General features: G+C 38.0%; 1 protein-coding gene across 17 annotated transcripts in view; it reads right to left on the bottom strand.

Moving 5' to 3' along the window:
* TDRD3 (tudor domain containing 3) overlaps positions 1-19,797 on the bottom strand; it is a 165,974-nt gene that overhangs the window by 108,399 nt on the left and 37,778 nt on the right. For 6 of the 17 annotated variants that reach the window (XM_086881109.1, XM_086881124.1, XM_086881111.1 and 3 more), the window contains 2 exons: positions 19,471-19,620; positions 18,194-18,277 (listed from right to left, as the gene is read on the bottom strand). The exons of 8 other annotated variants lie outside the window; for them this stretch is intronic. In XM_086881109.1, the coding sequence (XP_086737235.1) occupies positions 18,194-18,209 (16 nt within the window). In that variant the 5' untranslated portion in view covers positions 18,210-18,277; positions 19,471-19,620. Of the gene's footprint in view, positions 1-12,898; positions 12,950-18,193; positions 18,278-19,470; positions 19,621-19,797 lie in introns of all 17 variants that reach the window. 3 more of the 17 variants (XM_086881135.1, XM_086881122.1, XM_086881130.1) reach the window with 1 other exon arrangement.

Below are 19,797 nucleotides of genomic sequence, written 5' to 3' on the forward strand. Positions count from 1 at the left end.
ACATGCAGTGTTTAGTCAAGTGGATTGTCCCCATAGAGATTATGAACACATCTGATCCACAAAACTCAGCTTCCTCATTGACTTGTGTTTTGCCTTGTGACACCTAATAATTTGAACTATCAGATCTAAAATGTGCTTAATAGATTTGTAATTTTATCCTGAGTGAAGAATCAACTCAGCCAAACTTCTACCCAATTTCAGAACAGCATTAAAAACATTTGGCAACTGAAGATCTGCTAAGATGTTTTTTATCAAAACAGTTGGGAATTATACTTCTTAAATTGCCTGTGGCTGCTTATAAGATTTTTTTAAAAAAACAATTCTTCTATATTTATGGCAGTAGCTCATCTATTGCTACAAATCAAAGCAAAAAATTTCAACATGATGCTGAAAATGAAATTAAAGTTTGTAGCGGAGCTTCTTCAAAGAGGTTCTGAATTTGGGGTTAGAATGCTCTCATGTATTTTTATTTCATGTTTAATAACTCATTTTTGCCTGTGAGAGTCCTTTCTTTCTGAAACTTGGTATGACATAATGTAATTTTTACACACTCAAGTCTTGATCTTGTTGGCTGCCCCAGGTGCCATAAAAATGTAAGGAAGGCAAATATCTCAATTGAAAATCTTAAATTAATGTTTTGTCACAATTCAGCTGTTATGCAGGAAGCTGAATGGCTTATAATTCTTAGGTCTTTAGCTGATATAGGACCACTGATTTTAGGAAGCTGATGTGGCTAGCAAGGCCGGTTATTCATTTAAGCCAAACAAGGAAGCAGTACAATTTCTGACTATTTTACTCATGGCAGAGTGCAATGGAACCTTAGAATAGGACAGTTCAGTTGGAAGGGATCTAAGACAATCATCCAGTCCAGCTGACTGACCAATTCAGGACTGACCAAAAGTTAAAGCACGCTATTAAGGGCATTGTCCTAATGCCTCTTAAATGCTGACAGGCTTGGGACATTGCCCACTTCTCTAGGAAGCGTGTTCCAGTGTTTGACCACCCTCTCATGAAGAAACGCTTCCTAATCCAGTCTGAATCTCCTGTGGTGCAGGTTGAAAGTCCTTTCTGTCCTATCACTGGGTCGGAGGGAGAAGCAATCAGAACATCCCTCTCCACTTCCCCTCCTCGGGAAGCTCCTCCAGAGAGCAATGAAGCCACCTCTCAGCCTCCTTCACTCCAAACCGGACAAACCCAAAGTCCTCAGCTGCTCCTCACAGGACTTGTGTTCTAAATCCAGATTGTTAATAGATGACCAGAGTTGAAATTACTGAGTGCACATGTGTACACCAGAAGGAAAACACAGGAAACAGCACGAGAATTAAGTCAGAGAGCAACCCAAACAAGAGAATTTAGAGTAAAATGTTATCAGATGAAAGATGTGTCTCCTATTTCTTATTTGCCACCATATTCAGGAAAATAGGATTCCACGTACATTTTTCAAGAGTAAACAAGATTACAACAAAGACATTTCTGATTGCAAAATCAATTTCAGGGGAGAATAAAACAATCTGAAAGGTCTCAAACTGCTTAACTTCTCAAGCTATATCTCTGTGGAATTGTGTCTTGCTATTCTTCTTATTATAGACCTGTAAGCGAAAAGAAGGGTGTTATTTCCAAAATGTTATAGTTTGTGAGTTACAAACTGAAGGGAAAACAGAACTATATTTGTGAGGCAATGAAGGATTATTGCACACTCATTTAAAGCTAAAACATATAGTTTGTAATTTAATAGTAAATCATTCTATATTTAAATGTTATATTTTTCTTATGAAGTGATTTACCCAAGCAAAACAGCAATGCTGATTTGTCATAAGAAAGCTGTTTTGCCATACAGAAATTGAGTATTTTTCAGTTAGAGTTATTTTGATCATTCTGTGATATAGCTATTTTTTCTTACATTATTATTTTTAACTGTTAAAAATAATCCTTCCAGTGGTAAAGGAATAGAACAATTTTTCAAAGTTTACATTTCTGCTCTTAGGAAGACAACATATTCAAAAAGAAAAAACACAAACTTCCCAATCTCCTTAGGCTAAAATAGGAAGTGTTCTGGGCATTCTGCTAGAATATGGGAAGGAAGCTTTGGTCCTTGCTCTGCAGGTTGCTGGTATTTTTAAACAAATACAGTTTACTGTAAAAGATTCTTTTCAAAAATTCCTGTTCAAGAAGCCTTGTCTGGAAATTTGTGCACTTTTCCCTCTTGAGTGATTCCTTTATCCTTTATCCACAAACCTTTATTTAGTCTTTGCTCCTCTGCTTTTCTACATGGTCCTTGTATGCTGACCTACACAATGGTGCATAAGTCATGATGTGATCGTGTCTGAAAATCAGAGTATATTGAGGGGATTTGGGTTGAGTCAAATGAATGCCTGCCTATGTGGGGACGGCAGTGGAGGATGAACTGACAGGCAGGAGCGCACCACCATCAAATTAGAGTGAATGAGGGATTAGACCAAGTTGGAATGGATGGCTGTGGGCAACATAACTGAATTTTATCCTCATTTAAAAAGGGTTTAGCTAGACTGCATTTTTTCTGATCACATCGGCATCCTGCAGATGTACCTATTGATGCACATAGTCACTGCCTTCTTCCCACAGATAAAATCTTTTTACTATTTGTTGTAAAGTAACAGCAGCCATAAAGCAGGAGTGGCCCCAAAAGCCAGGTGATGAAGTGTGTGGCTTAGAGGCATTTCCAAGGCAGATTAACACTCCTGGAGTAAAACTGGCCCAGTTTTGACAAAGATTTTTCTATGGAGTGTGGCAATGCTGCAAATAGTGGCAATACAGGGAAATAACACTGAGAAATCATCGTTCAAATGTCACCAAGACAAATGTCCCCTGTTGTGGCAGCCAGAGACCACAGCAGTCTAGATACGCTGTAGCAATTCTTCAGGGCTTCTGACAGTGGTAGGAAACAGCTCTTACCTTTCCCTCAGGAAAAAGAATACCACTGCAACTCCCAAGGCAACAGCTCCCAAGCATGCTGAGAGTGAGAAAATCCCAGTCTCTTTATATCTGCTTTCAGCTTTGCTCAGAGGTTTCTTTTTACATCAATCGTGAAAGGTAGGAATGACATCCAGATGTTCTGAGGTCTATTTGGAGCCCCTCACCCCCTCCAGCACAGACATCTTGCACGCCTCACAGCACTCTGCTGTAAGTAAAGGCTGGGACTCTATTTTTCAAGCACCACAAAGAGGTGAAGGAAGGAGCCTGAGAGTGGACCTATGTTTCTCAATCAGTGGAAGAGGTCACAGCACTGCTTAGGAATGACAACACTCAGGCTCAAAGTACTGTGCACTTTTGAAGAACCTTCTAACCAAAATTTAAGTGTATCCAACAAGCAAAAATTTGGTTTCTTTCCTATTGTACAGTAAATCATTACAAGCTTTTACTCAGCGTCTAAAACTGAAATAGAGTTTGATTTCAAATGCAAGATAGTAATGAAAATAAAACCCAGAGATATTCTTTGTGAAGACTGACAAATTTCAAAGAATGCAAAGTACAAACATTCCAAATACACAATTACATAAACTATTTCATTTTGCAATAAAACTCAGTAAAACATTAAATTTTTAATGCTTCTTTACCATAGAATATGCAAATCAACTTTTACAAGTCTACATCTTCCAACAATAGATGGCACGAGAAATTCCTATGTTCACCACAACATTAAATGATGTTATAACATTTTAACATTTGTGAAACTAATCATAACTGCCTAAGTAATATATGATGATCAACTTAGCTCTAAAACATTACATAGATTTTTTTTCTCACAGCAAAATGTAAAGTTACGATAGAAGGAACAACATCTCAAAAATATTTTAGTACTTACACTGATTTATCTGAACTGAGGACTAGGAAAATATTCCACTATTGATTACAGTGGTGTAAGTCACAATGCTCAGTGTCAAAGAATAAGAGGTTTCTGTTTATTAGCAACAATAAGCACAAAGCCTTTTGCCTACTTATAGGAGCAATAGGCTGAATTTTATGTTTCATTTAAAAATCAGAGAAGTAATTTTAGGCACAGGTCTTCCTTAGAAAAGTACAAAAGTCACTTTTAAATGGACAAAGTGTTGATGTTTATTTGTGCAACAGGAACATATCTGCTTCTTCAGGACAGGAACCACATGGGTTTTCCTTCACAGAATCAAGCCTCAGGAGCTGCTCATCATGAGGAGTACTTCAAAGACAGAATGGTATCTGAGAATGCTGCTGAAGCAAAGGAATGGTCTGGGCTGTGGTGTGCACACCTTAACACAGTCCCTCGTTAGACAACCAGGCTGTTATTTAGCAGCCCCAGAACGCTATTAATCATTGTATAAGATGTTATATCAATACATTCTCTGTGCTCTTCAGCAAGGTAAAGGTAGGATTAAAATCAGCTGACTAGCAGCTGGTGAGAGAAGAATAGGCACAGATTTATAGGTCTGAAGTAGTGAACAGAACAGAGGACAATTATGACATATATGGATTCATGTATTAGCAATCCACAAATTTGTGTTCTTGCGCCTGTGATTTCCACAATAGAACAACTCCTTACTACTATGTGGATTATTGAAGTATCTTCTGCAGAACAAAAGAAAAGGAGGAGAGGGACAGGAATGTGAACTTCACATCAAAGTGAAGTTGCTGATATCCATATGCAGGTGTAAGAGAGGGGTAAGAGGTATAAGGAGAGCATGGTAATAACTGACCTCTGTCTAAACTGGAATAGCCCACTCCACACTCTTACTTGCCATCAAATATCTTCCTTCCTATAGACCAGCATTGGCTCAGATCCATTTTTAAAAGATTTTAGGCAATAAAAACCATTACTTCATAAATGGGAAAAGCAGTGAGGTAGCAGTGTCTGCTTTGGCATTTGTGGTGGGTATAGTCTCAAGATTATCTGCAATTATCTCCTCATTCAACCATTACCAAAACACACTGTTGTGCATCAGTAGTTAACAACTGTTGAATCTCAGTGACAGTCCCTTGGAAGGAAATGCTATCAGGTAAGTCAGGAAGCCCTGCATGCACCTCTGAAATGTAGTCCTCCTTCTTTAAGTAATAAGAATGGTCTGTTCCATGTACCATGGCAAATCTCCAAGCACCACACAGGGCTGAACTTTAGATGAAGCTGGCATATTTGCAACAGCCAGCCTAAGTCAGTCTCATTGTTTGGATCAACCGTCTCTAAACAGAGCTTAGAAATAACCATTCAATTTCTCGTTTAATATCTTCATTTTTTAATTGGCTTGTTGCATTCTTTATATGCATTGAAATTCTAGTACACTAGCTCCTGTGGGAAAATAGTACTCAGCAATTTGAACTTGTTAGCTGCTCTGAACATAGGGGACCTGATTTTCATTTATGTTACAGTCGCTTTATATTGCTCAGGCAGTAAATTGCATTTACACTCAGTAAATGAGCAACCGGAGTAGTGTAAAGTAACTTTAGCATGAATGAGAATTAGGCCCAAAGCCTTCCTAAGTTTTTATAACAACTCTGTTATTCATCTCAATTGGTAAGATAGGGATTGATTGACAAACAAATAGCAACACAGTATTGCCTAGTTTGGACGGAGAATTGAGCCAGGGATTAGAAAACCCCAATTCAGCGAAGGAAATCAGACTGGCTATTAAAAGCCTGAAGTCCAACAAAGCACTAAGGCCAGATGGTTTCAGCATACATTTTTACAATCAGCTAAGTATAAAAGATGAAATAGCTCCCCTGCTGGTTAAAGTATTACAAAATTATTTACAGATGGGAATTAATGTTAATGAGTCATGTAGCTAACTCCCTACATACCATGCTGAAAATTTACCACCCTCAAGTTCAGTCCCAGCCAAAGTACCAGAAAGTTTCATCATTTGAAAATAGAAATAGATGTTCCTTGTTTTACCACATACAACTAACCATTTCAGTTTCACATCTAAGAGGCATAAACAGAAGTAAGATAATGAGGGTCAGAGCTAGTACCAGAAATGCCCTAAATGTGAAGATTATTTTAATTGTAAATTCCCATGGCTGGAAGTTTTACTCATAAAACATAACATACAGTATGAGCGTGCTATGGAGAGGACTGATATTAAAGATATGTGTAAGAGTGGTTGAGAGGAATATGCAGCTCTCTCTTTGGGTGAGTGACTCAGAGCCCTGTTAGGCCAAAATGCAGATTTCACCATTTGATGCTCCCATGGGGCAGCCACTCACATGATAAAAGTGTTAATGGGCCACCTAACTGCACACCAGTGAAACGCTGAGAATATTCTGCACTTTTTATCTGAATGTATGTACTGTTTGTTTGCACAGATGCAATTTATTAGATCTAACCCAATCAAAAATTTATAATATACAATAAAGAACACAGAAAATTTCCTCACAGTGAACTTTTAGTCAGCTTATATGAATGCAGATTTTCTCCTGTGTACAAATTTAAGTTTTTCTCCTGTGTACAAATTCAAGCTTTTTCCTCACTAAGTGGCACAGGTGAAGTAGACTGGAATCTGAATGAGCAGTTTCAGATTTCTCTCCTCTCCACAGATAAAAATCTCCCTAATCATTGCACTCCCTTAACATATTCATTTCTCTAAGGTATAGCTAGCTTACTGTTTGATCTCTCTTCTCTCATTAAAAAGCAAACAATTTAAAAATTTAAAAATTCTTGATCAAGGTCCTTTCAATTGCTCATTTTACAAATAGGGATAATCCAAAATGAATGAGACCAAGAATAAATTTCTGCTATTAGTCAAATATAATTACAGCCAGACAAATGATACTTCTTAATTTTAAGATTTCATTCAGGATCTGGGCTAGCAAGGCAGGTTAACATAGCATTCAACTTTCAGCTTTTCCATTGTTTTCAATTTGACTTTAATTATATTTATTTGGTCTGTAATAACGACTGACTAACCACATCTGTATACAAAGAAACTACTATCAGATACATTATTTCAATAGTCTGGGTTTAGAGGAAGATGAAGACAGGTAAAGCTTCTGCAGAGATCATCAAATGATTTAGCCCTGCCGAGGGAAAACAAACAAAAACACTCAACTGCCAGAGAAACGGGTTTTAGAAACACTTCTATAGAAAAGGTAAGAGGTTTCCCCGTGGTCATTCCTTGAACAACCTTCTTCTGACTTTCCCTTCACTTAGATATTTTCCTTTTTAAATCAATCTTCAGCCTACTCAAATAGCCAATGCTGAGATATATTTGATGCTCTCCAATATTGGACTGGGGTGGATTTTATTTTTTTTAGCTCCAGCAATGCCTAAAGTGCAAAAACCATCCCACTCCACCCCCCCACCCCCTCAGCAAAAAAACCCTGAACTAACAACCCAAGAAACAACAACAAAACCTGAAACAAAAGCAAAGGGCCATTGTTGAAGGAAACAGGAGTTCCCTTTGGAGGGAACCCATCATCATGAGGACTTGTGGCAACTCTATAACAGGTTTGCACCATTTCCATGACTTCTTTGTGGGCTGCTCCATGACCGATGGCAGTGCTGTGGGAGGTGCCAGTGAGCGCCAAGCAGCACTGTCAGACCCATTGTGGTCCAAATTGTCAAAGCTTGGCTAACAGCTGATTCTCTTGTGTTATGTTCACTTGTTAGTTATAAGGACTGTCACTGAGAAGCCCAGGGGCAATTCTGTAAAACTCAGTTTATTATCCAGATCATGAGAGGTAATTCCTGATGGCCCCAGCATGCACAGAGCTGTTGGTCAGCTGGCACTAACTGCAAGCAATCACACATGTGCCACAGCTTGCACACAATACATAAAGGCACATTTCTCAGAGATATCCCCTGCCAGTCAGTAATATGTACCCTAACTGTCATTAATACTAACTTGTCTAAGTTAATGAAACACTCATTAACTAGAAAAGTATAGTAAAGTATAGTAAAACATAGTAACTAGAAAAAGAATAGGAAACTCATACTAGCTGTTGGGAAAAGTCCATTTCTACATCTGTGTTTTCCATACAACTTGGCTTAAATATCTGCTCTGCTCTTGCAAGAACCCCATCTGGAATACTGTGTCCAAATCTGGAGTCCTCAGTACATAAAAGACATTGACCTGTTAGAGAGAGTTCACAGGAAGGCCACAAAGGTTGTCAGAAGGCTGGAGTATCTCCTGTATGAGTACAGGCTGAGAGAGCGGAGGCTGTTCAGCCTGGAGAAGAGAATGCTCTGAGGACACCTTGTAGCACCTTCTAGTACCTGAAGGGTATTCTGAAAAAGAGGGATAGTGAGTTTTTACATGGGCAGATATTGATGGGACAAAGGAAAATGGTTTCAATGGTTTTAAACTAAAAGAAGAGGGATTTCAATTAGAAATTAAGAAGAAATTCTCTACTGTGAGGGTGATGAGGTGGTGGAAGAGGTTGGCCAGGAAAGATGTGGGTGCTCCATCCCTGGAAGTGTTCCAAGCCAGGTCAGATTGGTCCGTGAGAAACCTGATTTAGTGGAAGGTGCCCCTGCCCATGGCATCCTTAAGGTTGTTCCAACCCAAGCTGTTCTATCATTCTGTGATTCTGGTTCTATGTATCCTGTCAAATCAAATACTCAAATCTCAGCAACTCCATTATATCATCTATTTTCTATGAGAGAGAATTTTCCCCAAAGCCATCTGAGTTAACTTTTGTCTGCTGATAATCTTATTTTTCACTGAAAACTTTTTCTCTTCTCCCCAAACTGAGAATTCCTTTCTCTCAGCTTCTTTCTTTTTGAACATTTTCATTATAAGGATGAGAAATAATGGGTATACAAATACTACAGTTGTTATATTTCAGTCTTGACATGAAAAACTGTATCTGAAACAGATACAGTTTGAAAGTATAAATGACTCTCTACAGTTTTCCTTATTGCATATTAGAAGAAATTTAGATTGCAAGATAAAGATTTAATGAACACATTAAGATGTAAAGACCATTACTTATTAAACTAAAACTGAGATAATGCAACAAACAAATTAAAAATACTGTTGCAAATAAATCAGCAAGTTGATGGTTATTTGATTTAGATTATCAAGTTATTCCAACTATGAGTCAAACCCGCTGTGAGGTTGAGACAAGAAAAAAGTGGGATTTTTTTTTTTCTAGTCCTGTATTGGGAAAGAAATTGTGTTTGTGTCTCAGTTTAATACAACTATTTTGTTCACATTTTTTTCCATAATAATAGGGATTTTCTGACAGCAATTCAACTGTCATGACTGCTTTAACAGAGTAATGCATATACTGGATATTTTCTAGCAAGTACAGTGACTAAATAAGCTTCCTTAGCTACATTTTCACTGCTGTTTTCCCTTTTTCTTAAATGTCATAATTGTTCTAGTAGCTATTCTTTTGCTTTTCTTATTACCTTCCCTATTGCACATAACAACATAAAAACTAAGCAACAGAAATAAAAGAGTGTTTACTATGACAGGTTTCTACATAACAGTTGCTCCAGAAAGCACTTCTGTAACTTTGACAGCACTTACTCACATAAAAGACCAATTTGGGAGCTCATTTTAAGGTTTCAGAAAGTATTATCAGAAGGGGTTTTTTCACAAGCACATAAATTCATTCTTTGTGCTTTCATGAGCTGGCAGGACACAAAAGGACTATTCCCTTAACACAAAGTAGTAGTAGGATACACTTTTACTTCTTGGCCTACAGATCTTTGATGTATGCAGGGGCTGCATGGAGTAGCTGATACAGTACTTTGCTTAATTTTTTAACACCTGCATCCACCTAATGGAAAGCAGATTTTTCATCTGTCATACCCAGCTCAGACAGTTCTTGCAGAGTGTGCAATATCCAAAAGGAGAGTGGGACACTTCTTTTACCTGCTCTGTGTCCACCTTAGATCACTCCTGGAGGTGATTCTCATATGCAGTCTCTGGTAATAGCTGCAGGCTTCTTAAATATCGGATTAAATAGCACAGCCTTAATACTGGGCTGTATGGCCTATTTACAGTCAACATAATCCAGTCATATTTCCCACTTGATAGGCTTTAGGACTGAGATCACTATAGGATCACAAAGCCACTCAACAACCACCCTTGGAAAAATTCTTTCTTCCATCTGCCAATGTTGTAAGCTCCAAAAATATTACAGCTGAATTCTCTATTACCTGGGGTAAATCAAGACACACTAATGTCGATCCCCCAAAATATGATTAGTAGGAAATACAGTGCTGGGATACTGAAGAAGCACCACTGAAGTCAGCCAGCATTCAGCATGAGATGGAGCTGAGAACAGAAGAGACTCAGACTCCTTGCTGTGCCCTGTAGCACCCTCTGATCAATGGTTTCTGGCACACGACCGCAGATCTGAGCTGGCTCTGTCTGCTCCCAAAGAGCTGCTGAGGGAGTTAATAAGCCTCCTGGAATTCACTGCCCTGAGAGGAATGATGCAAAGCCGTGAGGTTGGCTCTGTGGTGCTCAGCGGGGTGCTGGGACCGAGCCAGAGCAAATGAGCCCGGCTGATTCTGCTGAGGGACAGTTAATTGCCTCTGAAACAGGCACCCCAGGACTCTCGGTTCACTCTAAGGAGCAGGCTCGGGCTTGTAGGAGTCATGAATTGATCAATCAGCCATGGAGAAGTAGCTAAAACTGCTTTTGAATTACTAGTGCTGACCCTGGAAGCAGTGCAGTTTGTGATCATGCAGTGCTCTGTCTGAAGCGACAGCCTCTGCACTGAGCCAGCTCCTGCCCTGCTCTCCCTGTGAGAGTAACCCACCCGCTGGACACTCACCCACTTAACCCCCTGAGCATTAAGTGTATCAGTTGCATGCAAACCCCAGGCAGAAGAGATGGCACAAATGTTTCTACCTTCTCTTAACAAATAAACCATATTTGAATAATTCTATTAAAATGACTAATGACCTTGTGAACACTCACATTCATTCACCTTTCTTTTTATCACGAGATGCCAAGTCATATATCCTTGCATGAAGGGAAATTAGGCAAATGTGTTTTAAGATTTTATCAAGGAGTATTTTCCTGATCTGCTCAGCAGAAACTGCTCCCACACCTTCTTACACTAAATTCTGTTTAACATCGCTTAAATGTAAGGTATTTAACAGACAGTTTCCCCACCCCTCCTCATGGTCTCTCTCGCACTCGTATTTACTGCAACTGCTGGTAGCAAATTTAATAGAACTGCTGGCAGCAGTTTTTCAGCAGAAAGACACTTGTTGCAAGATTCCTCTTCCATTTCCTTTCCACCTTTTCTTCTTATTGACGAGGATGGCAATTTAGTAGTTTCCCCCATGCCTTGCAGTTCCTTCTCTAGGCCACCTGCTGGACATTATTACACCACCATTACCTCTATGACATTGATTTCTGATGAATCTGCCTTAAAAACTGTGACTGTGGTTCTATTTAGATGGGAGTCATTCTGCACCTGCAGTCTCATTGACATGAAAGTCAATTAATTTTGTATTATGATCAGAAACATGAAATAGATTTGATTTTGCAGAAAGTTGACATTTCAGCCAAGAGAGATGTATATTATACTGATTTATGTGATTAAGAAAAAACACTCTGAGATGTTTTTCCATTACAGTACTCAGCTGCAAGAGAGAGATTCCTTATTTATATGAGCAGAGGGAAAATGCTTTGACCTAGGAATGAAGAAAGTTGATTGTCCCCTCTTGTCATTGCTATGCTCTATGTCTGTATATCTCAGAAAGCTCATTGTGTAGCTAAACCTCAGGCTTTCCCTCAGAAAGCTGCTGTCACCTCCCAATTCATCATAAACCAGCACCGCACACTAACTCTTGGCTAACATTTTGTCAGAGCTTGACAAAATCACTTTCTTTCAGGAGCCTCACTTGCTTGGGCAGAGTCCTCCTGGAATGAATGTGCAAACGGAATTGTGGATATTTGCTAGAAGGGCTAAAAAGCATTCAGACTGCTGATGGCCTGAGAAAATGAACCCTGTGGTCATATAATAGTGATTTTCCCCCTCCAGTTTTTATTTAGATAATATATTATGTATCTCTTAGTTAGCTATTAATTTAAAAAGCATAATCAGTCACTGATGGTAGCACATACCAAGAACAGACACATTGCTGATATTGGGGGATATATTTTTGGATGTCCTTTATAATCTATAACAAATCTATAAACAAATCTATAACAAATTACTTTGTTAGCATTTCACACTTGATTGATACAGCTTATCACATAGTGACAATATTGGAAGTTGAGGTATATATATGTATATAGGGCATTGGCATTTGAACAGCAAAGCAAATACTGTGAATATCTGTCTGCTTTTTATGCCACCTTCATTCTAGAATATTTTGTTTTGTTACAACACTTCCACAAGTTTTCATGGGATTATGCAGGAATCACAGAAAAATGTGGCTTTCCATTGTTTTCCATTTTGGTTTGGTCAGTTTGGTTGGTTGGGGCTGGCTGTTCCTGATCTGTGTCTTCTCCCAACCTTCTGCCCAGCCTCAGCCTACTCACCTTTGGGGGAATGGGGAGGAGGGGAGAGACAAGAAACAAGAGAGGGCCTTGCTGCTGCAGGAGCACTTCTCAGACATCGCCAACACGTTGGTGTGTGTGATCCGCACTGGTTTAGCCACAGATGCAAAGCATGGGGGCCTACAGGCTGCTGGAAGAACATTAACTCCATCCCAGTTAGACACACTACAGTTAGCCTCTTAAGGACCTCTCTGGACATGAAATCTCTTATGGTTTGTCCCAAAAGATCTGGTGTTTCCTCCTCTTTGTTACAACCTTACTAGGGCTGGCAAACATTTTACGTCTGCATCTGGATTTTCTTATTCACTGTGCCATCAGATGTAAATTACTTCACTTTAAAAAGAATAGTATATGTTTTAAGTAATTTAATCCAAAGACAAAGATTTAAAAGTTTTCCCCAAGCCAGAATTATTAAAAAATACCTTGAATCTAGAGCTCTTCATTCATTTTAGGACTTCAGTTTGTACAGTCACCTGTCAAAAATAACGATTAAAAACTACAACATATTAAAAAAGAAAAGTTTGGAAACAAATTTGTTTGATATAGCAAATAGTTCTTGGCAGTGAAAAAAAGAAGCTGTGATGTGAGCAGTCGTCTTATTTTTGCTTGTTGCAATAAATGCCAACCTACAGGTGGAATTCAAGCAGTAATTCAAGACTATTAAATTATCTACTTTTAAAAAATGAATCAAGTAAGTCCTCCCTTTTTAAAAGCTGTGAAAAAAATAATCTTTTTTTTAACTTGCCAGTAGAAAAGGGGATAAGCGGGAAGTACAATTGATCTCATCTAAAATCTTATAGTTGAGAACATTTATTATGGCATAAGGCAGAAAGGGAGAGAGGCTTATAAATGAGATCCAACTGTCTCTCCAGATGCATTTTGCTGAAAGACTATTCAGAGTGAACCTTTACAATTTGAATTTGGAAAGCATAAGCCATGCTAAAATAAATCTAAGCTGATATATTCATTTGTAACAAAATGAATGTGACACATCATGGGTATGACAATATGCAATTTTGCCCTGAGAATTCAGTTTTCAGAGGTGATTTAATTTTCTTTAAAACATTATTGAAAACTACAAGACACGGATTAGAATAAATATCCTTGTCTCATATGGGTATTAATTTTGACAATGCTCACCCAATGCTACAACTAAGATACAATAGGCAAATTTGCTATTTGCCTAAGTCATCTATGATAGAAAGGGTTGGTACATAATTATCTAAATACTCAGTAGGACTATCATTGTAATGTTTAAAGAGTCTGAGCAGGAGATAGGATAAAGGTTAGAAAAATTAGATGATTTGTAAATGCTTAATTAAATATTTTTTCAGGCATTAACATACCCCAGAAGAAGGAAACTAAGTCAACCTACCACTCAGTAAAGTTTGTACATACCATGTAAGGCATAGTAGAGTCAGACTGCAGTAAGAGATATGTCCATGGTATGGAGCTGTTTGATAAATGCTGTTGCAGGGTTTGTTGTAACACACCCTAAACTGTACCTACTAAAGTCAATAGGAATTTTTTACTGTACCTACAGGCAATGAATAAGGTCTAGATTCTTTACATTGCTTTTACAATGTGCTGTGCTCCCTGCAATTGTGTGTGTTCACAAATGCACACAGACACGTTTGCTATTACGACATAAATGTGGGATAGAATTCTCTGCCTCCACACCCACACATCAACCAGAATGAGTTACTGTGCACCTTTCACATGTCAGGACGTACAGCCTTTGTTATCCAAGCTGCATTAAAATCACAGCTCCAACATTTTGATTTAGAAAAGAGTTTAATCCTGTGCCAGCTTTAAGCATGTAAGTAGTCCTGGTGAGTTATTGCCGCTCCTCACATGATTGAATTTGAACATGTGCTTAATTGCTTGATTTGGGGCCACAGTACTGAGAACGCTGTGAGTGGGAGCTGCAGGCAGGGAAATTTGCCCTGCTAAGGCAGGCACCACTCAGGTACTAATGGCTTGGTTGAAAACTCTTTCTTTCCAACTTTGAAGAAGCCAAAAGTTTTTGTGGCTGTTTGAAAGGATCATCATAGCTCAAAATTCAAGGCAATAGGGGGAGCAAGGTGGCAGTACGGACTGGATATAAACCAGAAAAAAATAGGATCAGAAAGAACAAGAAGCATATGAGATATAGAAAAATGTCAAAACTAATAAGAGGAGATTTCAGCTACCCAGACACACAGGAACAGGGACACAATGAGAGAAATAAATCAAGCAACAGTCATGTACTATATCCTCGATGTATTAAGAGGTGACAAAAAAGACGAAAGTTCTGACTTTCAACTGTGCAGCTGTTAGGAGACAGAGGTGGAGGACTCACTAATGACCATAATCCAGTTGGATTCATTACTGCAGACTAAACCTACAAGAGGAATAAAAAACCCCCAAGGACTTTGAACATAGAAGAATGGGGAAGTGCTGGAGGCAATCCAGTGGGTTAAGCGCCTAATGGGAGGTGTGGGAGGAGGGAAGGACACGGAGGAAATGGAAACTGTTCAGAAAGCAATTACAACATATCCAAGGATGGTACGTATTATCCAACAATATGTGCACTAGGATGAGAAAAAGACCATAGCAAATAAAAACAGGATTGAAAAAGATATTGAGAGATAAATAAAAGGGATACATAAGCAGCATAAAATTTCAGGTGCAGAGGGAGAACAGAAAATTTATACAATTAATTTAAGATAAATGAACACAAGGATACAAAAAATGCAAGCAGATAATGAAATTAAATTAGAAATAGGCTAATATCAGAGTATATCCCTAGAAGATGTAAAAAAAACTCTGCAGAGACAGCAGAAGGTTTTCAGGGTGAAACCAAAGCAGCATGATACCATGTCCTAGTTCAAGCTCCATTTGTCACGGCTGAGTTTGCCATTCCTGAGAAGTTTAAAACAATAAAAAATTGGAAACACTTCATTTTAGACAAAGTTTTCTCCATTTACTATACTCTGGAAGACACTCCTTCTATCCCCATCTAACAGCCACCTTTCCAAGTTCACCCCAGGTGGGTGAAAGGTAACCACACAGCATCCTGAGCAGACATTGCAAGATGTTTGGGCAGTTGCTTCTTTCATTGCCATTCCACCTCTCTTTTTCACAAGCTGGAAATTAGAAATTATAGGAGAATTGTAGTGGGTTTCAAGAGATATTTACAGTTCTAGAAGGACTCTTGTACCTTCAGGCCAGTTTATGCAGTAAGATGGGAAACATACCTTGAATGTAATTTTGGGTGTAATTTTTGGATAGTTTGCCAGAGCCAAAAACATCCCAAGAAGTATCCTGAAAAATGATAACTACCTACAGATAAGCTACCACACCAGAGAGCACTCCTCTCTATTACTTCAGACAGTTGACATGGGTCCTTGTGAAGAACATCCTTTCAAGGACACTTTTTCTGTCTTTTAACTAACAGAGAAAATCTTTGCAGATCTTCCTCCCCATGCCAATCCTTGGCCTCTTCCCTTCTCCATCCCCCAGCTAACAATCTAAGCTCGTACTACCAGAATAAGACAAAGTGGCATGGTTCAGGTCAGAGGACTCGCACTATACTAGGCAGCATTTTAGCTTACAGCATTAGCAACTACTATCTTTCTCATCTACTTGGTAGAGTCTTGCAGAACTTAATATTAAGTCATTTCCTAGGAATAGAGCAATTGGCTTTTGAGCTGCCTAGAATGGTGTTCCTAAGTGCAAATCCATCCTATGTTTTTTCTCCACAGCAACATGTTTCTGTCAGAAAGCTATGGTTGTAATTTAAAAACAACTGGAAGAAGAAACAAGACAATAGAAAAATAGCCAGCAAAAGCACACTACATCCAATATTAATCAGTAAAGTCCACAATAGAAAATCTTTTGCTAAAAGCAGAAGATTACATCTCCTAAATTACTCCTGTATTTGAACCACAGTAATAAACTGCATATGACAGTGTTGTTACTTTAATTACTTCTGTTTAGATGTCTCATTTTGTGAGCAAATTTTATCACTTTTTTTCATTCAAGATTCTCTATTGTTTTGGAAAGAAAAATACAACACAACCAAGCCAGTTAACAACAAAGTTAAATGACAAGTGGCCATTGGAGAAAGGCCCTACAGTTTGAGGAACTGTTCCAGTCAATCAAATACTGTATTTGGACGAGATAGGACAGCAGGTACTTCCTTATCACCATTTGTAGTGGACCTACAGCTGCAGCTCCAGTTCTGTTTGAGATGTGTACACAGCACACAGTGGGATACTGAAATCTAATAGTCAGAGAAGCCGCTTAAAGCCACAAGAGAAAGTGTGGACTGCTTTGACAAAGATACAAAAAGCTCTTGATATTCATGAGATTCAGTAAGCACTGATATAAAACTTCTTCTGATAGTTAACCATTTATAACTTATGGTTGTTTTTATTCTCACTGTAGCATGTGCTCACACTCCTGTGAGCAACTGGGGAAAAAGCTGAGAACCATATACACCACATAGCATAAGGTCAGGTTGCCCTGTATCGTATAGTGCAGTTAATTCCCTCATGACAGCTCCTAAAATGAGGAAATAAGTAAAATATATATAAATACTTGGAGGTTTTTATTAGATTTCTTTAGTATTTTTCACAATATCAAAGTTGCAACAACAGATTTCCTCTGCTCAGACATCTCTGAGTTCACTCTGTTCTTTCAGAAAAATAAGCATTTATCTCAGATTTGAGTTTTCACTATGACAAAACAAAACCTGAAAATAACACAACTATCTTCATTTAAAATCCCAGAGTTAAGAAGAAATACAAATCTGTCCTTTCTTGATGGTTATACTTTGTACTTTTGGTTACACATAATATGTTCACTGCAGTTGGAGATATCAGGGCTATCTAATGTATAGAGAAGCTGTTGCTCTTTATACAATTTTCACATGAAAAATATACAGATTAATGGTATAACTTAACTCTGTCAATCTCACTTAATCAGCACAAAATACAGTTAACTAAAGATACCTCTGTCCCTTCTGATGTGAGTCTATAAACTAGTGCATGTATGGCTCATCCTTTATAATTCCAGTCAGTAGCACACATACTGTATATAAATGCGTCTTGATTTTATTTGCTTTCAAGTTCTGCATCAGTGAGAATCTTCAATAACGGAAGTAAAGCACTTAAAGCTCTCTGCTCCCCTCTGCACCTTTCAGCAATAAATAAATAAGACCCCAGTACTGAAGGTAAGGCTAACCCTTTGCTCTAGCAGGGAGACCTTATTTCAGTAGTTTCACACAGATCCAGTTAAAGGGTAAAGGTTTAAATTACTAACTGCAATAACTTGTCCTTTTTTTTTTGTTTTTTCACAGCTCTCTTTTTTTTTCTCAATTTCAGAACATGGAAAACCAGGACATTTGACATAAACTTCATTTAAGTTTTTTTTTTAAACAGCTGAATATACACTTTATTTCTTCAGAACAACAATAAAGGCATTTAAAAAAAAAACAGAAACAAAAACAAAAATACTTTGCTAAAACTGTAATTAAAAAAAAAATCTTTCCTAAAAAGCTTTTTTTAGGTGAACTAAATTATACTGGACATATATAAATAAAAAAGAGCAAAGAAGAACATGAACATATATTACTAGTGTAATTCATCAAAAATAGTTGACACTTCAATCTAATCCAGAAATGAAAACACAGAACTTTATAGAGTTATAGGAAGTAAGCAATTTAAACGTACCATGGCACAAGGTCATCTAACAATGAAGACGGGAAGATGTTCTCTTTTTATTCGCTCTCCTTCACTCCTTTAATCCTTCTGAATCTATCAAGTACAGATTATTATAAATCTTTTTAACAGCCAGAGGTGATCTTGAAATCAGATAATTAATAGTAGTGGTCCAAGTTTTATATAACAGGTCTATCTTTCCATTTTAATATAAAATGAAAGGGTACTTTATGTAACTAAGCTATTACTCTGGGAAAGGTTTCTTTTTCCATAATAAAGTAATGTATGTAGATCTTAACTAATTATTTCATCATTTTAAAGCGTATTTTTTTTTTTTTAAACTCACTGAAATAGTTCATCTTTCTTAAAAGGGTGCTGATGTGGAAAAAAACAATTCTCAGAATACATTCACTGCTGCTCATTCAAAACACTCACTTGCCGAGTCATTCCCCACGTAGTTCAGAGCTAAATGTATGAAGCCGAGGAAATGCACTCAATTTGCTTTGAAAGTAAACCTCCAAGGCAATTTCATAAGCAAAAAATCATATTCATGTCATACAGATACTGTGGTTAAGTTTATGATTCCAATTCGGCCTGGGGAGCTTTCAGTACTCTAGAAAAAAATACTTCACCAATCTATATGTAAATACTTCAGTAAAACCACTGAACAGTGATCAAGTTGAGTATTAATATCACAAATTAAAGATGGCATCTGAAAATGTACTGTCTAGAAGAATGATCAAAGTTCATGCTGAAGAATAACCTGTGTTTTCAGCAGCCTATTAGCATGGCAAAAACTGTGGTGTTTCATTCATTAAGTTACAGTGTTATATATAAGGAAAACATTAAATACTGAAATACAGCCGGTGGTTTGATGGCAGCAGGGTGGGTAGCAGGCAATCACCTGGAAATGTCAGCCTAAAGAAACTCATGGTAGGACTAGCAGATCTATGCTGTACATATTCAGTTCAAATTGACAATTAAATATACTTTGTGGGATTGCATTTCTATTATATATCATTAAACAAGAATAATAACCCAAATAACCCTCAATTTCCAGCTATTTAGTTATCTTAGTGAAAGTGTGTTTATTTAAGCAGATGTGATGGCACATTTGTTTGCTCCAGGGGAGAGTGGGAAGATTTTGCCAAATATCCTTTTGAAGTCCTATTGGAAGGCCAAGATAGTTGTACTGGAGGAAGACACAACCATTCCCATACTTTCCAATAGCTTAGGGGTTTTGTAGCTCCAAGACATATATACTGCCACTTGTCTACACCACTGCCCACCTTCATGTAGGGCAGCATTGCCCGAGAACTCAGCTTTCACACAGCTGCACAAAGAGAAGCCAGCTGGAGTGGGCTGGTCCATGGTAAGGTCTCTCAACGGTTCTTGCTCCTGCTCCTCTCCCTTGTCTTCACCGTCTTATATTGAGACTTCTGGATGTGGGACACAGATTCAGACAGTGTAATTTCTCAAAGCAGCCACTAAGTTGATGTGTAAATTAGGTACAAGACATATAGGGCAGGATTCAAGTCTAGACCATAGATACCAAAATAGAGGTGACCACCTATGCACTAGATACACAAGGTCTCACTTCAGATAAAAAAGGTTGA

This window comes from Cyanistes caeruleus, chromosome 3, assembly GCF_971803275.1.
Source record: "Cyanistes caeruleus chromosome 3, bCyaCae1.hap1.1, whole genome shotgun sequence".
Taxonomy (NCBI): domain Eukaryota; kingdom Metazoa; phylum Chordata; class Aves; order Passeriformes; family Paridae; genus Cyanistes; species Cyanistes caeruleus.